At 39.1% G+C, this 20876-nt stretch overlaps 2 protein-coding genes across 2 annotated transcripts; both read right to left on the bottom strand.

The window, feature by feature from the left end:
• Positions 1-2528: 2528 nt before the first annotated feature.
• LOC143875859 (cytochrome P450 CYP82D47-like) lies at positions 2529-6221 on the bottom strand. The gene is made up of 3 exons (XM_077377449.1): positions 5852-6221; positions 4920-5576; positions 2529-3299 (listed from the first exon to the last, which is right to left on the bottom strand). Exons 1-3 carry the CDS (start codon positions 6113-6115, stop codon positions 2676-2678), a joined length of 1545 nt encoding a protein of 514 aa, XP_077233564.1. The 5' UTR covers positions 6116-6221; the 3' UTR covers positions 2529-2675.
• Positions 6222-17015: 10794 nt separating this feature from the next.
• Positions 17016-19848, bottom strand: LOC143875858 (cytochrome P450 CYP82D47-like). The gene is made up of 3 exons (XM_077377448.1): positions 19479-19848; positions 18545-19201; positions 17016-17660 (listed from the first exon to the last, which is right to left on the bottom strand). Exons 1-3 carry the CDS (start codon positions 19740-19742, stop codon positions 17037-17039), a joined length of 1545 nt encoding a protein of 514 aa, XP_077233563.1. The 5' UTR covers positions 19743-19848; the 3' UTR covers positions 17016-17036.
• Between the last annotated feature and the right edge of the window lie 1028 nt (positions 19849-20876).

Here is a 20876-nt window from a genome sequence, read left to right as displayed (position 1 = left end):
CTATTTTTGTTCTTAAAATATTTCATCACCTAAACTTAGCTTACATTTTACTCTCTCTTATTTTTTGAATGCACATATTTTAGATGTGAGCTTTAATAGCACTGCCTTATGTTTGTTTTGTTTGTTCTCACAGTAAGCTTTATTTCACTTATCCAGAAAAGATCAAAGAGGAATGCTAGCGTCATGCGGAAGCTTCTCCCAAAGGCGTTTTAAGTGCAGTTTTCTAGATGGGTTTATTTTATCATTGACATTGCAGAAATTAGAAGCTTAGACGACAAACAAGGATGATTCATGAGTAGGAAAAAGTCGTAATAATGGAAATAGGTGATTCTCAGACCAATTTCAAACTAATATAAAGATTCTGTAATAAATCTTCAGTTCTCCTTGAAAAAATGAAATCCTATTAGGACCCGTTTGGATGCCGAGAAGATTTTGATTTGGATTTCTCACATTTGCAGCCCTTTTTCCATTGTAATTTGGATTTCTCACATTTCTAATTCAGCATCTGATAGTGAAAAAAATCAGATTTCTTTGCTGTGGAAATAAGAAATTGGAAATATATTATTTTAAAAAAAATACATTGTCCAATAAAATTTAGTGGATTGCCTTAATCAACTCCTTTTTCGCTGAACACCTGAAGCAGTGAATATATTGTTTTTAAAAAAACACATTGTCCAATAAAATTCTGACTGTTTTGAAGCGGCCCACAACCAATTGACGTACCATTAATCAAACTTGATATATTTATATGGAAATTAAATCACCGCTGCAATCTTTTGATATTCCGCGAAAGCTTCTTGTCTTTTAGTATTTACTATTTAAATGGCTGTCAAAAGGTTATTACAATTCCCAAAAAGCTCTAACAAGCCCTTTAAATACTAAAGGACAATCTAAATGGTTGCACGTGCATTTTTACTAGTATCCTAAAAAGGAAAAATCAGATAATCTTCATAGCATTAAAAATGACAAAAATACCCTTATCACGAGAAAATACAATATCATATATGAGAATAGAGTTCCTGCGCTCGAGCTCATATAGGCTTATCTGCGCTCGAGCACAAAAACAGGGTGAGGCCACATTTTGGGTGGGATCCAAAGCATTCATTTGATGGGCCCTTTCATGGCTAGGGTGTCCACCGAAAATCAGCTCCATTGGATCACCTTAGGGTGTCCATTTGTGGGGCCAAAAATGGACAGATTTGTGGACAAACAGTATCTGTCCATTTTTGGTTCCACAAATGGACACATATTGGTGATCCAATGGAGCTGATTTTTGGTAGGGTTCCCATCCATTATGGTGCCTTCCAAATGAATGGTTAGGATCACCCCCCAATGGGCCCACCCCCTGTTTCCGTAAGCGAGCACAGATAAGCCTATCTACGCTCGAGCGCAGGAACTCTCTTCTCTCTCTCTCTCTCTCTCTCTCTCTCTATATATATATATATATATATATATATATATATATATATATATATAATGGGGCACCAACCTTGATATATATTTGATCTAGTGACAACAAACCTTTTCAGAGGCTGTTGTTGGAAAAATTATCAGCGGTGGCACCTCTAACGGCAACTGGGGCTCCGTTTAGGAATAGGATGGCACCATATGTATCCATATACTCCCTAGGGTCCTTGGAGCCGTCGTAATGGGCGAACAATGGTATTTGGAGCCGTCATGAGCAGACGAGTGATCTTCAAAGTGAATGGAACATCGTAGTTGAGGTGATGGTTGAATAATGCCGTCTCCGGCGTCCGAGGTGGGGATGGGAGGTTAGGAGCAATCCGTGAGAGGTCAGTTGACTGGAGAGGGTCCCCCTTTGTATAGGCAGGAATTCCAGTATCTTGGGTGCGATGTTATGGTGACAAGGACCGTGTATATTGCTGGAGATGCCAGCATGACAGTGCATGCCTGTACGATCCTTGAAGATGATTCGAGAGGATAGGAAAATTGATGGTGATAGATTGGCGGGTGGCTGAATCCTGACTTTAATAAGGCGAAACATAGATATGTGGCAGATCCTAGAGAGGTCAGTTCATGATGGCGGTGAGCTGTCAAGGAGCTTCCTTGTAGAAGACGATATACGGCTCGGAGGAGTGAAGTGAGGGTCAGTTGGAGTCCTTCTTGGCTTCTGAGATGGCCGAGAAGTTCAGCAGGGGTTGTGGTGCCACATGTCGTGATCTGGGGTCGCATTGTGTGTGTTGCTGGATGGATCTTGTGCCACGTGGCGTGGTTAGATTTCAACCACAATACTATACTTTGTAGAGAAATAATATCCACACTCCTATTGGGGGTTCTACACAAAAGCGAAGATCCCACATCAAAGTGAAGTGAATGAATGGGTGTGGATGGGCTTATAAGGACGTGGGCACCCTCCTCTTAACATCTAGATTTTAAGAGTGAGTTCTACCTGGGTCCCAACAACTCCTTTGTTTTCACAATGCACTCCTTTATCAAATACAATTTTTGTAGGCAATTGGCCTTTTTGGGGATCTATTACAACTTCAACAGTCAAATAATTAGGGAAGTATAAAAACAAGACTAAATTAACAAGAGCGCAGATATCATTTCCCATACTATTTCACAGAGATAGAAGAAAAATACACGAAGCTTGAACTATCATCAGGCAACCAACAGCAATCTTCTTACAATACTTCAATTTTTATTACCTGCTACTATTCATAGAGCTTGGAAGGAAGTCGTCCGGTGAAGAGGACTTCCAGTGGGGTAGCTTTGGTAATGTTCAGCCCTAAGCCCTCCGACATGTCAACAGGTGCACCCGACGGGGTCGACATATCGAACCAATGAAGAAGACGAGCAAGTGCCAAGTGCATGACCTGCAGTGCGAACGAGATCCCCGGGCAGGACCTTCTACCGGACCCAAACGGAATGCACTCGAAATGCTGGCCCCTTATATCCACATCCACATGACTAGTGAGAAATCTCTCAGGCCGGAACTCATGTGGGTCCGACCACACGCGTGGGTCCCTTTGCAACTTCCAAAGGTTCACCATTATGCGGGTCCCAGCCGGGACATGATAGCCATCCACTTGGCAATCTTCGATTGCTGAGTGTGGCACGTTGAGGGGTGCGGCAGGGTAGAGGCGCATTGTTTCTTTGATGATAGCTTGGAGGTACACTAGGTTATTGATGTCGGATTCGTCCACCTGTCTATCTTTGCCTACGTGGATGTCCAGCTCATCTTGGGCTTTCTTTAACACGTGGGGATGGTTAAGTAGTAAAGAGAGGACCCATGTTAGGGTTAAGGTTGTAGTGTCAGTGCCACCTAAGATAAGAGACTACAAAATTGAATGCAAAGTTGTTAGAAACTATAATAGAAGGACTGTAGGAATTCTAAACTCAGAGGTGCCCTTGCAAAAATGGGATGAAAGGGCGCCCCCAATGGATCCAACAAATGCATTATGGTGAAGTGAATCTATTGGGGCGCTCTTTCATCCCATTTTTGCAAGGGCGTCTCAGATTTTTTATTTTTTATTTTTTTTTAATTCTGCAGTCAAAGAAACCAATCCAAAAGGTCGCCTCAGACTTTAGAACCAAGTAGCTATAGCCTTACTAGTATTCCATGCCCATGCTATCCATTGGTCAAACAGGTGGGCCACGCCCCATCAAAATATGTGTAAAATGGTGGGCCCCACATTGCTTCTGAAATATGATGAATTAGTAAACTCTGGAAAAAAAAATCGATCACCACTTCCAAAAAGTATCTTGTTAATATTCAATCGTTTTCATACTCTAAGCTCTAATTCATGGCAAACCAAGATTAAAAAATATGATGAGTTTTGTTACTGATGGTAAATTACTCTATTATTAAATTCATTAATTATGATCCATATCTTTCTACAAGACATATGTACACTTTCATAGCAGAATACTTTAGGAAATTGGAACAATATTTTCAAGTGATTGAGTGTACGTAAAGGACAATAATAGTGAACTGTAATAATACATGTCATTATGCATATATGTTTGATGTTTTAAATATTATGGATGGACCCCTTGTTATAATGATAACTTAAAAGGGTTTGCTAAGGTCCATTGCAAAAGGGTTTTCGCGGCTGGTCTGTTGCACGTCAGGCCAGCCTACTCACGAGGGATAGATATTTTTGTTTCTATTTTTTCACGGACAAAAATAACGTTACGTTTTAATTCCTTTTTTTTTTGTTTCGACGATTAATCTCCCTGACCCGTAGGCTGTATTGAACTGTATTGAACTGTGTACACTGTATTGAACTGTTTAATTTGAAATGAATCATGACCCGGACTAAGAAAGTAAGATTCGAAAAGCACTCCGAAAAGATCGAGCCCATAAGGGGTCCTAACATATTGTGACCAAGGCATTGGTGGATCTGATTCGAAGTGGATCCATAGACACCCCTAGCTATAGTTGAAAATTAGAATTGGATGGTTTTGAAGCAATTCAATTTACCTAAAAAAATAAATTTTCATGAAAAAATAAGTTCACAAGAGAGAGGGTGACTCATTTTCCACAAAAATCAATTTCCAGGGATCCAAACGAGCACCATGTCTAGCAGTCAGGAATATATTTTTTTCATGATAAATTAGTGTCTCCAAGTAGTAAGAGAGGGGTGGGGCAGGTGGGAGAAGGATAGAGATGTGACGGGGAACAATTGAGATGAGGGTGAGAACTGGCTACAAATCAGGAAAAAATAGATCCTATTTTGAGTAGAGTTTTTTGTTTCCTGATTTTTAGCCACTTCTCACCACTTGCAGACACCAGTTTCCTTATTTGTGTTTCATGGTTTTTGGCCACTTCACGGGCCATACCTTGTCTCACCACTTGGAGACACTAGTTTGAAAAAAAAATAAAATTGCAGCCAGTCAAAGTTGATATATAGTCGGAACTTCATTCTCAAAAAATCTTTGGAATAGCAACGTACCAGACAAGTTGCCTTGATGATGGTATCTGAATCGTAATCGTTGATCTTGGCTTCATCAACGATCGACAACATCACATCCATGAAATCCTGATCAACATGACCACCCTTGTCGGAGATTCTTTTCCGGCGATGCTCCTCCAGCCAATTGGAAAGAACATAATCTAGTTCTTTAGCTGTCTTCTTCATGGTAGCTTCATGACCTTGAAGATCAAACCACTTCAAAAAAGGTAGCACGTCGGACACAACAAAAACTCCGACGAGGTAAAGCAATTGACTCAACTCATGTCTAAATCCGCACCCCTCACCCTTCTCACCGGAGTATCTTTTTCCGGTGACTATCTTCACGACGAAATTCATAGTCAATTCCCCAAACCATTCCTTCATCTCTACCATAACTGGTTGTCTATTGTTCTTAACCCACAGTCCATACAAGTCCTTTATGCACGTATCAATCTCCATGGCTCGGATGGGCTTGAGTAATTCAAGCCGGCGGTGGGACAACAACTCGAGCGTGGCTATCTTGCGTATCTCTCGCCAGTAGGGCCCATAAGGGGCGAGGCCCACCATGGCGTAGTTGTAGCCCAAGAGCTCGCCGGCAGCAAAGGTAGGACGATCTGCAAGAACCTTGTCTTTGGTAGTAAAGCACTCCTTAGATACCTGTTGTACGTAGAAAGTAAAACATACAAAGATTGGTCAAACAAACTCCCATATGCTCTATGAGAGAATTGTTAAAAAAGTTGTGTTAATTAACATTCTTCAAACCCGAAACCTAGATAATCTGACCATGTATAAAATTACAATATGTAATTAACATAACATGTAATTAGATAAGAGAACCACATGCATCATCTAGGAAGAAATTGAAAATCACTCTAATCTACACAATCTCAGTATGAAAATTGCTATCAACTAAAAATTCCAACAATATATACCTCCCAACTGCTCACGATAAGGATGCGGCGCATACCCATCCAGATGGTTAAGGTGGGTCCGTACTTATCTGCCATGGCGGCTAGGGTTCGAAAGAGGGGTGCACCGCTGCGGATCAAGTGGAGGTGGCCGATTACAGGCCAGGCACCCTCTGGTTCGGGTGCCTCCTTTGTCTTACTCTTCTTAGTCCTGGCTCTCCACAGTTTGTAGAGAAGAACCAGGGCAATAAGCCCTGCAAGTGATTGCAAATGGAGAAGAAAATCCATTGCTGGGTTGTGAATGGTGAACTAAGGAGCATGGCCTCTGTATTTAAGTCCATTGGATGACTATTTTATTATTTAATTCCTTGTAAAGTTCTAGTTGGACTCATATGTAGTATGGACAATAACGTGAAATTTAAGTTATATTTAGTTGCTTTTATATATTTTAACCAACAAACCCCTTTTTCAATAGATTTGAGTATAAGGCTGAGACTACGAATTCAATCGATGGCTTGAAAAAACATGTAGTTAAAATTGGCTGAATAGAAGATAAGGGATTATATCAGAAGAGGTATTTTATGTTGTGGGAGTGTCTTTCTACTGAAATACAGGTTGGAAAAATGTACAGTGTGCACACTTATTTAGATTATCTAAACCATTCCTTTGTTAGACCCCTCCTAAATAGCGTCGTTAAAAATTGTTCTTCCCATTCTGTTTCTTTTTTCTTTTTGTATTCTTGCGTTTTCCCTTCTTGGGGCCCCCCTTTTATTCAATATTATTCACCATTTCAAAAAAAAAAAAAAATTTGTTCTTCCCAAGATGATACTAAAACCTCTGATATATTTGGTTTAAAATGGACAGATCAGAAAGTTCATCAACAACGATGGTATGGAAACCACTAAAAATTAAAACGTTCTAATCATCCTATGGAGAATATGGCATGGCTATGGCATATGTTGATCACTATGGAGCTAAGATAAGGTAGTCATTCGAATCTATGAATGGAGTCTCTTAGAATCTACAAAGAATGTGATAATGGATGAAGAGGAAATCTTATTTTAATTCGCACCCATTGTAGGATTATTCACACCCCTTGTCAGGTGAATTGTGGCAGACTTTAACGGCTTTTGATTATAAATCACGTTAACAGGGGTGCGAATTTATCATCACCCTTATTCGAAAAGATAACTAGCAATCGTGCATAAAAATCCCTTGCAAGGAGGTATTGGTATAATTAGTTGTAACATCTTTCTCTAAACAAGACTCCCTCTCTAAAAGTATAAACATTTTTTTTGAATAGTGTCTAAATTAAAACATCTCATCATTGGTAATGAATTCCTTTATGAGGATGGTTAGTCCTGATGGACTTTGAAGGACTCCGGGAGAATTAAAGAGTAACCCATTAGTCCTACTTGACTTTTGCCATCCAATCCATTCTCAAAACCAGAGTTAGCCAGGAGGTTCAAGATTTAGCCTAGCGACTCCCCCCAAGATCCTATTCTCTTGTTAAAATGCTCACCTATAAATCTTCCACAAATGGGTAGAACTTTAAAGTTTTGATGGGGTAAGCTTAAACATGAAAATAAGAAAATGGAAAAATACAATATTTTTATCTTGAAGTCGTAATGGGGTGCCACCCTTGATATAAATTTGAGGCTGTTGTTGGATCAATTATCACCGGTGGCACCTCTGATGTATCCCTCATTACGCCCATCAATGCCCGAACGCATATAATTTCATAAACATGTGTACAGACATGCATACATATTATATAGTACGTAGTAAAAAATAATATCCGACTGGAAACAAATATACGGATTATCATTACTTTTAGGGGAGTGATAAATCGACTCCCCGAATTGATAAATCGACTCCCCATGTGTCTTTCTCTCTCCTCTTGGTTAGAGAGAGAAAGAGGAGAGAGATAGAAACATGGGGAGTCGATTTATCTAATTGGGGAGTCGATTTCTCACTGCCCTACTTTTACTGTAAAAAAATTAGTTATTTGGATAAGATAATGTAAGTTGAATCTGTCGGTGTGTTGGATCTTGCGTCAGACTCAGAAAAAATAGATAGTAAATGAAATCCTAGGAGTGTGTTTTACGCTTTGGTCCTTTATTTGATGGCCTCGGCTAATAAACAATTCACCAAGTGACTAAGAGAGTGTTTGATTGTAGGTAGTTAATTCGTGCAGTAGTGATCTAAGTAGTTAATAGGGGGAGGAGACAGGCCTTGAAGATCCCTGGAACTTACCTCTTAGAATAGAGGCAAGTAGTGTTTGGTTGTCAATGTGAAGTGGAGTGGAGTAGTGGTAGGGGGTGTCATTACCTACACTCATATATGGGCTGTATTTATTTGGTAAACAGAGTAGGGCCACATTGTTTGGGTGATCCAAACCATTCATTTGATGGACCCTTTGTAACTTGCAACTGATGTTAGCCGGTGTCAAGGTGTAAATATTTTCAAGGCCTGCAAGTTATTTTCTAAAAGTATAACTGCTAAGATAATATGTTTTTCTTAGGGACTAATAAGCAATTATTTTGCAATGTAGGGACTAATCAACAAAAATTCCATTAAAATAAAATAAACAATACCGGTACATTACAGTAGTTGAATATCATAAATTAGTAAACATGTGATCCTAATGATACTAATTAATTTTGTAGGGAATCTAACCGGGTAGAACTCACCCCGCATTTAGAGGGCCCATTCCCTTATAACCCATCCATATCCACTCGTTTTCCGATGTGGGATGATTTGATTTTGCGTGGAACCCCAACAATCTCCCCCCTCCACGCAGAAGCAACGTGTCCTCGCCCCTCCACACGGTTGGCAATGTGGGAACCACGAGATTCTACATCGGGGCTTCCGAGATCTTTCTCGAGGGATATTTCTACCCTCAGAGGCAAACTGGGGTCACCTCGTCCTGAGCTCTGATACCATTTGTTAGGGAATTTAATTGGATAGAACTCACCGCTAAAAGCTAGCTTTAGTGGGAGGGTGCCCATTCCCTTATAACCCATCCACATCCACTCTTCTTCTTTTTTTCTGAAGTAGGATGATTTGCTTTTGGGTGGAACCCCAACAAATTTATTAATTGAACTTTTTCTACAAAATGCTAGTGCATTCACATAACGTTATAATATGTGGACATACAAACCAATCGGGACCACACAAATGCTATTTTCTATCAATGATCGAAAGTCATTTGAAAAATAACCCGAAAAAATGAAAAAAAGGAAACAAAATATTGTCGGATCAATGAAGCAAACTGTCATTAAGCCCGTTGGAGTTTACTTGAAATTATTCCTTAAGCGGCAATTATTATAATATAAGAGTGTCCAAGGCAAGTTAACAAATCTTATTTTAAGGCCCCTCGGAGAAAAGCCACCCATGGAATGAATTAAATGAATAACTTAAACCTCACTATGATGTCACCTCTTTTATCCTGAGAAAAGGGAGACATCAAAATGAAATTTGCGAAATCACCTAGACGCTCTATATTATAATAGTAGCCCATTTTGTGAATTGACTACAATATAATAATTACGGTTATACATATGACAAAGCCAATCATCTGATTAATGGATTGCACACATGTGATTAAGAATGGTAATAGCTATAGATAGAATAAAGTTGGAGATATTAAGGGCTTCTCCGGATACCTATGCAAATGGTTTTAACCTTAAATATGATTATTTGAAATAGGGAAATGATATCAGCACAACCATGTTTTAATATTTTCATTAATGCATGCATCTTGTCTTTTAGTATTTAAAGAGATGTCAAAAGGTTATGACAGTTACCAAAAAGCTCTTACAAGCTAACTAAAGTTGAAAAGACAAGCTGAGTTTATGCCATTATTAAAACTTTGTAGAGCCAATATCAGTAGCCTTTGAAATAATGTGTTAAATAGCTTTAGAATGTTATAAGAGGAATACCAAAGTTATTAACATATGTAATTAACATAACTTGTAATTAGAGCGGAGAACATCATGCGTCATCTACGGAGAAATTGAAAATACTCTAATCTACCCAATCTCTATATATGAAAATTGCTATCAATTAACTAAACATTCCAACAATACCTCCCAACTGCTCACGATAAGGGTGCGGCGCATACCGAGCCAGATGGTTAAGGCGGGTCCGTACTTATCGGCCATGGCTCCTCGGTTTTGAAAGAGCGGTGCACTGCCACCGAGCAAGTGGAGGTGGCCGATTATAGGCCACGCACCAGCTGGTTCGGGTGCCTCCTTGGTCTTACTTTTAGTCCTAGCTATCCACAGTTTGTAGAGAAGAACCATGACAAGAATCCCAGCAATTGATTGAAGTCCATAGCTGGGTTGTGAGTGCTGATCTAAGGAGCACGGCCTTTATTTAAATCCATTGGATGACGATTTTATTATTTAAACCATTGTGAAAGTTCTAGATGAACAAATAGTAGCGTGAAATTTAAGATATTTAATTACTAATATTTTAAACCACGAACAGCTATTTCAACAGAATTGAGTGTAAGGCTGAAACTACGTGACAGGAAGTTCTATCGATGGCTTGAAAAACACATGTGGTTAGAATTGGCTGAAGAGAAGATCAGGGATTCTATCAGAAGAGATTGTTTATGTTGTGGGAGTATATTTCTAGTGAAAAATGTACAGTGGGGCACACTTAGATGATCTAAACCACTCCTTTGTTAGACCCGTCCTAAATAGACATGCTTAAAAAAATTATGCTAAAACTCTGATCCACAGATTTGGTAAAGAATTCCTTTATGAGGGTGGTTAGTCCCCATTGACTTTAAAGAACCCCAGGAAACTTGAGGAGTAACCCATTAGTCCTACTCGATTCTTGGCTTCCACTCTCAAAACCCAAGTTAGCAATGAGGTTCAAGATTTAGTCCACTGACTCCCCCAAAGATCTTATTCTCTTGTTAAAATGCCCACAGCCCACCTATGACTCTTTCACAAAATGGGTAGAACTTATAAGTTATGATTCGGTAGCTTCTTCTCTCATTACGAAAAATTACCAAAGAAACCTTATCTCATGAAAAAATGAGGAAGATCCTTATACTATATTATATAAAGCGTGAATCAGAGGTTAAAGTAATCCTCACTTTTTCGTTAAATTTATCCTCACTTTTTTGTTATTTCCATTCATGTCCCACAGCCCAGCACAATACCTTTTGCATTGACATTTCTGATTTTCTTTAGGGGTATTCTCGGCATTCATGTTGGGCAATAAATACCCTAGCGCAAATGTGAAAAAATAATGCCCTTAACTTTTTCTTTTACCATTAACCCCTTTCCTGATATCTAACATCTATCTCTATGAGAAATTATTTAAGGGTAAAATCGTAATCTACATATGAAAAGTACCGACACATGGTACTGTCTATGACAATTACGGCAAAAAACTACCAAGAAGAGGTAAAGTCATATGACAATGACGAAAGAACTACTTTTATTACTCATGAAGGACACTTGCAAAATATTGACGGATTCCGGGCACCTGAAGAGGAACAACAATTATGGAAACCTCTATCGATTGGAGGGCTAGGATCAGCCTATATCGATTGGAGGGCTACGCTCAACCTATGGAAATGATTTTACGGGCACAACCGATTGATGGTGTGTTCCATCCACGATTTAAAATTTTGGTTTCGGTAACCGTTTCGAACCTCACCGAAAACCAAAATTTCGGTCCGAAATTTGGTAATTTGGTTCTAAATTCCGGACCGAATTTTCATAATTTCGGACCGAACTGAAATTTTGAATTCCGAAATTTCGGCCGAAATTTTGTAACACTTTTTGTTTTAATAAATAATGGCAGTTAATCGAAATTTAGGACCGAAATTACTGAAATTTCAGATCGAAATTTAAAACCATGGTTCCATCACATGGACGGTTTGGATCAACCTATAACCCTCTATAGATCGGAGGGTTCGGATCAACCTATTAAAATTATTTTTGGGGCACAACCTATGTAGGCAGTGGCCCATCTAATGGACGGTTTGGATCATCCTATTGTTCGGGCCATACCGTACATTTGTCTCCGCCCTGCTCAATTTTGCAGGGGTATATTTGTCATCCCGGTCACTTACTTTGCCCTTGGAGAACATCCAAAAGTTATCGCTTTCATTCCCAACTTTTGCTTAAATTCTTTCTACATCTTATTGTATTTTAGGAAAAGTTCACTGTGTATCCAATTTCTGATGGCAATTTTTGTCAATTCCAATGCCAATGACCCTTACATGTCCGTCCAAAGACTCCAAACGAAATCCTATTATCTGCCCGTTTGGCATTCGCTGGATTCCCTTCCTGAAAACTCCACTGCTCTCAACCGCCTCCTTCTCACCGCCTCTCCTCTCAAAGTCTCGTTACATGCTTTTGTTTTTGCTTCTCTTCTATGTCCTACTCTGGGTATCGTTTTCTCTTTGAACATAAATATATTTTATTTTTATTTTTCATTCATTAAAGAAGGAGACTAGGAAGAACTATATATGGATTCCGAACCAGGCTATTCTCCCTCCGGCAAACAAACCAAAGATGAGTTTTCTTGCTTCCTTTTGTTTTTCATTTTTTCACTTTAAATGGATGGATTTTAATTAGGGATCCTGAGTTTTGTTTTGGTTTTTAGGATGACCAAATTTTAGGGGATTTCCTCAAACAGGGATTATTAATTATTTTTTTGTAGGAGGATTTTGATTATGCATTTTTCTCTTCTAAAAGAGGATTTCGATTTTTCGGTTCTTTTTGGCTTTTTCCTATCACAAATTTTGGTTTTGGGTGTTCTTTTCTTCAATTTCCCCGAATTGGGTCTTTTATTTAAATAGATCTATAGAGTCTTTCATCAATTTCTTCGTTATGCCCTGCCAGTTGTCACCAGGCAAAACCTAAAAAAACATACTGCAACCCTTCATCTTCTTCCGAGACCCATTTCAAGGTAATGTGAGTTAGTGTTTTATGAAATCCCTCATCGGATGCCTGTCAGTGTTTTATGAAATCCCTCATTGGAATGTAAACACTGGGACAACGATGATTTCAAGTTATACACCGAATCCACAGGTTGATTTTCACGAAAGCTCATTGTTGGGGCTTTTGGATTATTGGAAATTTTTTGGAAATGAAAAATATTTATAAAAGTTATGACTTCTTTGTATGCACAGAAAAGATAACTCGAACTGATCCTAATTTTTAATTAGAAAGAGTTTCAATGTATGATGATTTTCTCTAGATCAACTATAATCATATCATTTTCCTAAAAATTGTGAGAAGAAAAAAGTTCTCCAAAAAAAAAAAAAAATTCCGTCGACAATGTCTTTCTTGTAATCCAAACAGGGCCAAAATTCTCTAAAATTGACCAACCGCTGAACATTATGCATGCGTGCTGATATGCTTGGCCGAACCGATCATATCCGTGAGACAATGGATTTAATGCTATGTTTTCTTCTCGTATGAAATTCAATATTAATGCGTCTCACATCAAAATTAGTTGAAAGTTTCGATATGAAAACTAAGTGTTTGAACAAAATTTATCATTTTGTAGAGTGCTTAAATGATATGTTTATCCTTTTCTTTGATTATACCTTATGCTTTCGTAGTAGCATCTGGAAATTAACTTACTGGAAACAATTTTCAATAAGTAAAGGGCGTGTTCGCAACCATAATTTAAATGGTTGCTGCCCATTTTGTAGGTGCTCGAATGTAACGCAATAAAATCCAAAAAAGGTAGTTCTGCAATCTGCAAACTAGACCCGCTAAGCCCATTTCCCCAAACTCTACGTTTAACATGTATAAAGGATGACATTCAAGCCATTTTTTCCAAAAAAGGATGAAAATCTGAGGCACGACTGGGAGTCGCTTACTTCGATTATCATAGATCCATTTCTACCCGATTCTATAGGGGTGGATGACAAGTGTTGCCGTACACACCCAAAATCTTTTTAGAAAAGGTGATTCTTAAAAAAATGGGTGGGAAAAAGACCACAATACCCTTCTGACATGATGACAGTAACGTCAATCATTATCTTAAAGTTAGATTTAATGTATTTGATCTTAGCTGTCATCATATTCGTTCGTTTGAACATCTGTTTGAACCTAAAAAAGCGTCGGGTTCGTTTTAATCGTTGTCGTCTACAATAAGCAGAGACTGTTTGATCCTTGACAAGTGAAAGTATTTTTATATACTTAAGATTCCGGTGGCGTACTCCAGAATCCGGCGGCATACTCGATATGTTTGGAACACATATTTGAACCTAACAAATCCAACAGTGTACTTGATATTCCGGCTTCGTTCTCGATATTCCGTCGGCTTACTCGATACGTTTCGAACACATGTTTGAACCCAGAACATCCGACAGCGTACTTGATATTCCGACGGCGTACTCGATATTCCGGTGGCATACTCGATACATTTGCAACACATGTTTGAACTAAGAAAATTCGACAGCATACTTGATATTCCGACGACGTTTGCAGCCAAAAGAGATGTAAGAAATAATAAAATATTCAATGACGTAGCCGTTCTAAGCCAAAAGAGATGTGAGAAATAATAAAATATTCAATAACGTCGTCGTTGCATAAACTTGTCTTTTTGTGACTAATTACTCTGTCTATTTCTTCTACATGAGGACCTATTTTTGTTCTTAAAATATTTCATCACCTAAACTTAGCTTACATTTTACTCTCTCTTATTTTTTGAATGCACATATTTTAGATGTGAGCTTTAATAGCACTGCCTTATGTTTGTTTTGTTTGTTCTCACAGTAAGCTTTATTTCACTTATCCAGAAAAGATCAAAGAGGAATGCTAGCGTCATGCGGAAGCTTCTCCCAAAGGCGTTTTAAGTGCAGTTTTCTAGATGGGTTTATTTTATCATTGACATTGCATAAATTAGAAGCTTAGAAGACAAACAAGGATGATTCATGAGTAGGAAAAAGTCGTAATAATGGAAATAGGTGATTCTCAGACCAATTTCAAACTAATATAAAGATTCTGTAATAAATCTTCAGTTCTCCTTGAAAAAATGAAATCCTATTAGGACCCGTTTGGATGCCGAGAAGATTTTGATTTGGATTTCTCACATTTGCAGCCCTTTTTCCATTGTAATTTGGATTTCTCACATTTCTAATTCAGCATCTGATAGTGAAAAAAATCAGATTTCTTTGCTGTGGAAATAAGAAATTGGAAATATATTATTTTAAAAAAAATACATTGTCCAATAAAATTCAGTGGGTTGCCTTAATCAACTCCTTTTTTGCTGAACACCTGAAGCAGTGAATATATTGTTTTTTAAAAAACACATTGTCCAATAAAATTCTGACTGTTTTGAAGCGGCCCACAACCAATTGACGTACCATTCATCAAACTTGATATATTTATACGGAAATTAAATCACCGCTGCAATCTTTTGATATTCCGCGAAAGCTTCTTGTCTTTTAGTATTTACTACTTAAATGGCTGTCAAAAGGTTATTACAATTCCCAAAAAGCTCTAACAAGCCCTTTAAATACTAAAGGACAATCTAAATGGTTGCACGTGCATTTTTACTAGTATCCTAAAAAGGAAAAATCAGATAATCTTCATAGCATTAAAAATGACAAAAATACCCTTATCACGAGAAAATAAAAAATAGAAAATACAATATCATATATGAGAATAGAGTTCCTGCGCTCGAGCTCATATAGGCTTATCTGCGCTCGAGCACAAAAACAGGGTGAGGCCACATTTTGGGTGGGATCCAAAGCATTCATTTGATGGGCCCTTTCATGGCTAGGGTGTCCACCGAAAATCAGCTCCATTGGATCACCTTAGGGTGTCCATTTGTGGGGCAAAAAATGGACAGATTTGTGGACAAACAGTATCTGTCCATTTTTGGTTCCACAAATGGACACCCATTGGTGATCCAATGGAGCTGATTTTTGGTAGGGTTCCCATCCATTATGGTGCCTTCCAAATGAATGGTTAGGATCACCCCCCAATGAGCCCACCCCCTGTTTCCGTAAGCGAGCACATATAAGCCTATCTACGCTCGAGCGGAGGAACTCTATTCTCTCTCTCTCTCTCTCTCTCTCTATATATATATATATATATATATATATATATATAATGGGGCACCAACCTTGATATATATTTGATCTAGTGACAACAAACCTTTTCAGAGGCTGTTGTTGGAAAAATTATCAGCGGTGGCACCTTTAACGGCAACTGGGGCTCCGTTTAGGAATAGGATGGCACCATATGTATCCATATACTCCCTAGGGTCCTTGGAGCCGTCGTAATGGGCGAACAATGGTATTTGGAGCCGTCATGAGCAGACGAGTGATCTTCAAAGTGAATGGAACATCGTAGTTGAGGTGATGGTTGAATAATGCCGTCTCCGGCGTCCGAGGTGGGGATGGGAGGTTAGGAGCAATCCGTGAGAGGTCAGTTGACTGGAGAGGGTCCCCCTTTGTATAGGCAGGAATTCCAGTATCTTGGGTGTGATGTTATGGTGACAAGGACCGTGTATATTGCTGGAGATGCCAGCATGACAGTGCATGCCTGTACGATCCTTGAAGATGATTCGAGAGGATAGGAAAATTGATGGTGATAGATTGGCGGGTGGCTGAATCCTGACTTTAATAAGGCGAAACATAGATATGTGGCAGATCCTAGAGAGGTCAGTTCATGATGGCGGTGAGCTGTCAAGGAGCTTCCTTGTAGAAGACGTTATACGGCTCGGAGGAGTGAAGTGAGGGTCAGTTGGAGTCCTTCTTGGCTTCTGATATGGCCGAGAAGTTCAGCAGGGGTTGTGGTGCCACATGTCGTGATCTGGGGTCGCATTGTGTGTGTTGCTGGATGGATCTTGTGCCACGTGGCGTGGTTAGATTTCAACCCCAATACTATACTTATAAGGACGTGGGCACCCTCCTCTTAACATCTAGATTTTAAGAGTGAGTTCTACCTGGGTCCCAACAACTCCTTTGTTTTCACAATGCACTCCTTTATCAAATACAATTTTTGTAGGCAATTGGCCTTTTTGGGGATCTATTACAACTTCAACAGTCAAATAATTAGGGAAGTATAAAAACAAGACTAAATTAACAAGAGGGCAGATATCATTTCCCATACTATTTCACAGAGATAGAAGAAAAATACACGAAGCTTGAACTATCATCAGGCAACCAACAGCAATCTTCTTACAATACTTCAATTTTTATTACCTGCTACTATTCATAGAGCTTGGAAGGAAGTCGTCCGGTGAAGAGGACTTCCAGTGGGGTAGCTTTGGTAATGTTCAGCCCTAAGCCCTCCGACATGTCAACAGGTGCACCCGACGGGGTCGACATATCGAACCAATGAAGAAGACGAGCAAGGGCCAAGTGCATGACCTGCAGTGCGAACGAGATCCCCGGGCAGGACCTTCTACCGGACCCAAACGGAATGCACTCGAAATGCTGGCCCCTTATATCCACATCCACATGACTAGTCAGAAATCTCTCAGGCCGGAACTCATGTGGGTCCGACCACACGCGTGGGTCCCTTTGCAACTTCCAAAGGTTCACCATTATGCGGGTCCCAGCCGGGACATGATAGCCATCCACTTGGCAATCTTCGATTGCTGAGTGTGGCACGTTGAGGGGTGCGGCAGGGTAGAGGCGCATTGTTTCTTTGATGATAGCTTGGAGGTACACTAGGTTATTGATGTCGGATTCGTCCACCTGTCTATCTTTGCCTACGTGGATGTCCAGCTCATCTTGGGCTTTCTTTAACACGTGGGGATGGTTAAGTAGTAAAGAGAGGACCCATGTTAGGGTTAAGGTTGTAGTGTCAGTGCCACCTAAGATAAGAGACTACAAAATTGAATGCAAAGTTGTTAGAAACTATAATAGAAGGACTGTAGGAATTCTAAACTCAGAGGTGCCCTTGCAAAAATGGGATGAAAGGGCGCCCCCAATGGATCCAACAAATGCACTATGGTGAAGTGGATCTATTGGGGCGCTCTTTCATCCCATTTTTGCAAGGGCGTCTCAGATTTTTTTTTTTTTTTTTTTTTTTTTAATTCTGCAGTCAAAGAAACCAATCCAAAAGGTCGCCTCAGACTTTAGAACCAAGTAGCGATAGCCTTACTAGTATTCCATGCCCATGCTATCCATTGGTCAAACAGGTGGGCCACGCCCCATCAAAATATGTGTAAAATGGTGGGCCCCACATTGCTTCTGAAATATGATGAATTAGTAAACTCTGGAAAAAAAAATCGATCACCACTTCCAAAAAGTATCTTGTTAATATTCAATCGTTTTCATACTCTAAGCTCTAATTCATGGCAAACCAAGATTAAAAAATATGATGAGTTTTGTTACTGATGGTAAATTACTCTATTATTAAATTCATTAATTATGATCCATATCTTTCTACAAGACATATGTACACTTTCATAGCAGAATACTTTAGGAAATTGGAACAATATTTTCAAGTGATTGAGTGTACGTAAAGGACAATAATAGTGAACTGTAATAATACATGTCATTATGCATATATGTTTGATGTTTTAAATATTATGGATGGACCCCTTGTTATAATGATAACTTAAAAGGGTTTGCTAAGGTCCATTGCAAAAGGGTTTTCACGGCTGGTCTGTTGCACGTCTGGCCAGCCTTTCGGATTTTGGTCGAAATTTAAAACCATGATATAGTCTGCACTTCATTCTCAAAAAGTCTTTGGAATAGCAACGTACCAGACAAGTTGCCTTGATGATGGTATCTGAATCGTAATCGTTGATCTTGGCTTCATCAACGATCGACAACATCACATCCATGAAATCCTGATCAACATGACCACCCTTGTCGGAGATTCTTTTCCGGCGATGCTCCTCCAGCCAATTGGAAAGAACATAATCTAGTTCTTTAGCTGTCTTCTTCATGGTAGCTTCATGACCTTGAAGATCAAACCACTTCAAAAAAGGTAGCACGTCGGACACAACAAAAACTCCGACGAGGTAAAGCAATTGACTCAACTCATGTCTAAATCCGCTCCCCTCACCCTTCTCACCGGAGTATCTTTTTCCGGTGACTATCTTCACGACGAAATTCATAGTCAATTCCCCAAACCATTCCTTCATCTCTACCATAACTGGTTGTCTATTGTTCTTAACCCACAGTCCATACAAGTCCTTTATGCACGTATCAATCTCCATGGCTCGGATGGGCTTGAGTAATTCAAGCCGGCGGTGGGACAACAACTCGAGCGTGGCTATCTTGCGTATCTCTCGCCAGTAGGGCCCATAAGGGGCGAGGCCCACCATGGCGTAGTTGTAGCCCAAGAGCTCGCCGGCGGCAAAGCTAGGACGATCTGCAAGAACCTTGTCTTTGGTAGTAAAGCACTCCTTAGATACCTGTTGTACGTAGAAAGTAAAACATACAAAGATTGGTCAAACAAACTCCCATATGCGCTCTATGAGAGAATTGTTAAAAAAGTTGTGTTAATTAACATTTTTCAAACCCGAAACCTAGATAATCTGACCATGTATAAAATTACAATATGTAATTAACATAACATGTAATTAGATAAGAGAACCTCATGCATCATCTAGGAAGAAATTGAAAATCACTCTAATCTACACAATCTCAGTATGAAAATTGCTATCAACTAAAAATTCCAACAATATATACCTCCCAACTGCTCACGATAAGGATGCGGCGCATACCCATCCAGATGGTTAAGGTGGGTCCGTACTTATCTGCCATGGCGGCTAGGGTTCGAAAGAGGGGTGCACCGCTGCGGATCAAGTGGAGGTGGCCGATTACAGGCCAGGCACCCTCTGGTTCGGGTGCCTCCTTTGTCTTACTCTTCTTAGTCCTGGCTCTCCACAGTCTGTAGAGAAGAACCAGGGCAATAAGCCCTGCAAGTGATTGCAAATGGAGAAGAAAATCCATTGCTGGGTTGTGAATGGTGAACTAAGGAGCATGGCCTCTGTATTTAAGTCCATTGGATGACTATTTTATTATTTAATTCCTTGTAAAGTTCTAGTTGGACTCATATGTAGTATGGACAATAACGTGAAATTTAAGTTATATTTAGTTGCTTTTATATATTTTAACCAACAAACCCCTTTTTAATAGATTTGAGTATAAGGCTGAGACTACGAATTCTATCGATGGCTTGAAAAAACATCTAGTTAAAATTGGCTGAATAGAAGATAAGGGATTATATCAGAAGAGTATTTTATGTTGTGGGAGTGTCTTTCTACTGAAATACAGGTTGGAAAAATGTACAGTGTGCACACTTATTTAGATTATCTAAACCATTCCTTTGTTAGACCCCTCCTAAATAGCGTCGTTAAAAATTGTTCTTCCCATTCTGTTTCTTTTTTCTTTTTGTATTCTTGCGTTTTCCCTTCTTGGGGCCCCCCTTTTATTCAATATTATTCACCATTTCAAAAAAAAAAAAAATTGTTCTTCCCAAGATGATACTAAAACCTCTGATATATTTGGTTTAAAATGGATAGATCAGAAAGTTCATCAACAACGATGGTATGGAAACCACTAAAAATTAAAACGTTCTAATCATCCTATGGAGAATATGGCATGGCTATGGCATATGTTGATCACTATGGAGCTAAGATAAGGTAGTCATTCGAATCTATGAATGGAGTCTCTTAGAATCTACAAAGAATGTGATAATGGATGAAGAGGAAATCTTATTATTCGAATGAGAGATGATTAATTCGCACCCATTGTAGGATTATTCACACCCCTTGTAAGGTGAATTGTGGCAGACTTTAACGGCTTTTGATTCCAAATCACGTTAACAGGGGTGCGAATTTATCATCACCCTTATTCGAAAAGATAACTAGCAATCGTGCATAAAAATCCCTTGCAAGGAGGTATTGGTATAATTAGTTGTAACATCTTTCTCTAAACAAGACTCCCTCTCTGAAAGTAAAAACATTTTTTTTTGAATGGTGTCTAAAATTAAAACATCTCATCATTGGTAATGAATTCCTTTATGAGGATGGTTAGTCCTGATGGACTTTGAAGGACTCCGGGAGAATTAAAGAGTAACCCATT

Source organism: Tasmannia lanceolata, unplaced genomic scaffold, assembly GCF_043159265.1.
Source record: "Tasmannia lanceolata isolate RefF3 unplaced genomic scaffold, GAP_Taslan_0.1 ptg000004l, whole genome shotgun sequence".
Taxonomy (NCBI): domain Eukaryota; kingdom Viridiplantae; phylum Streptophyta; class Magnoliopsida; order Canellales; family Winteraceae; genus Tasmannia; species Tasmannia lanceolata.
This window is presented reverse-complemented; position numbering and strand designations above follow the sequence as displayed.

Coding starts and splice junctions, on each gene's coding strand:
- LOC143875858 (XM_077377448.1), bottom strand. CDS start 19,742: ATGGATTTTCTTCTCCATTTGCAATCACTTGCAGGGCTTATTGCCCTG. Junction 19,202..19,478: donor TTATCGTGAGCAGTTGGGAG/GTATATATTGTT, acceptor TACGTACAACAG/GTATCTAAGGAGTGCTTTAC. Junction 17,661..18,544: donor TCATCAAGGCAACTTGTCTG/GTACGTTGCTAT, acceptor TCAATTTTGTAG/TCTCTTATCTTAGGTGGCAC.
- LOC143875859 (XM_077377449.1), bottom strand. CDS start 6,115: ATGGATTTTCTTCTCCATTTGCAATCACTTGCAGGGCTTATTGCCCTG. Junction 5,577..5,851: donor TTATCGTGAGCAGTTGGGAG/GTATATATTGTT, acceptor TACGTACAACAG/GTATCTAAGGAGTGCTTTAC. Junction 3,300..4,919: donor TCATCAAGGCAACTTGTCTG/GTACGTTGCTAT, acceptor TCAATTTTGTAG/TCTCTTATCTTAGGTGGCAC.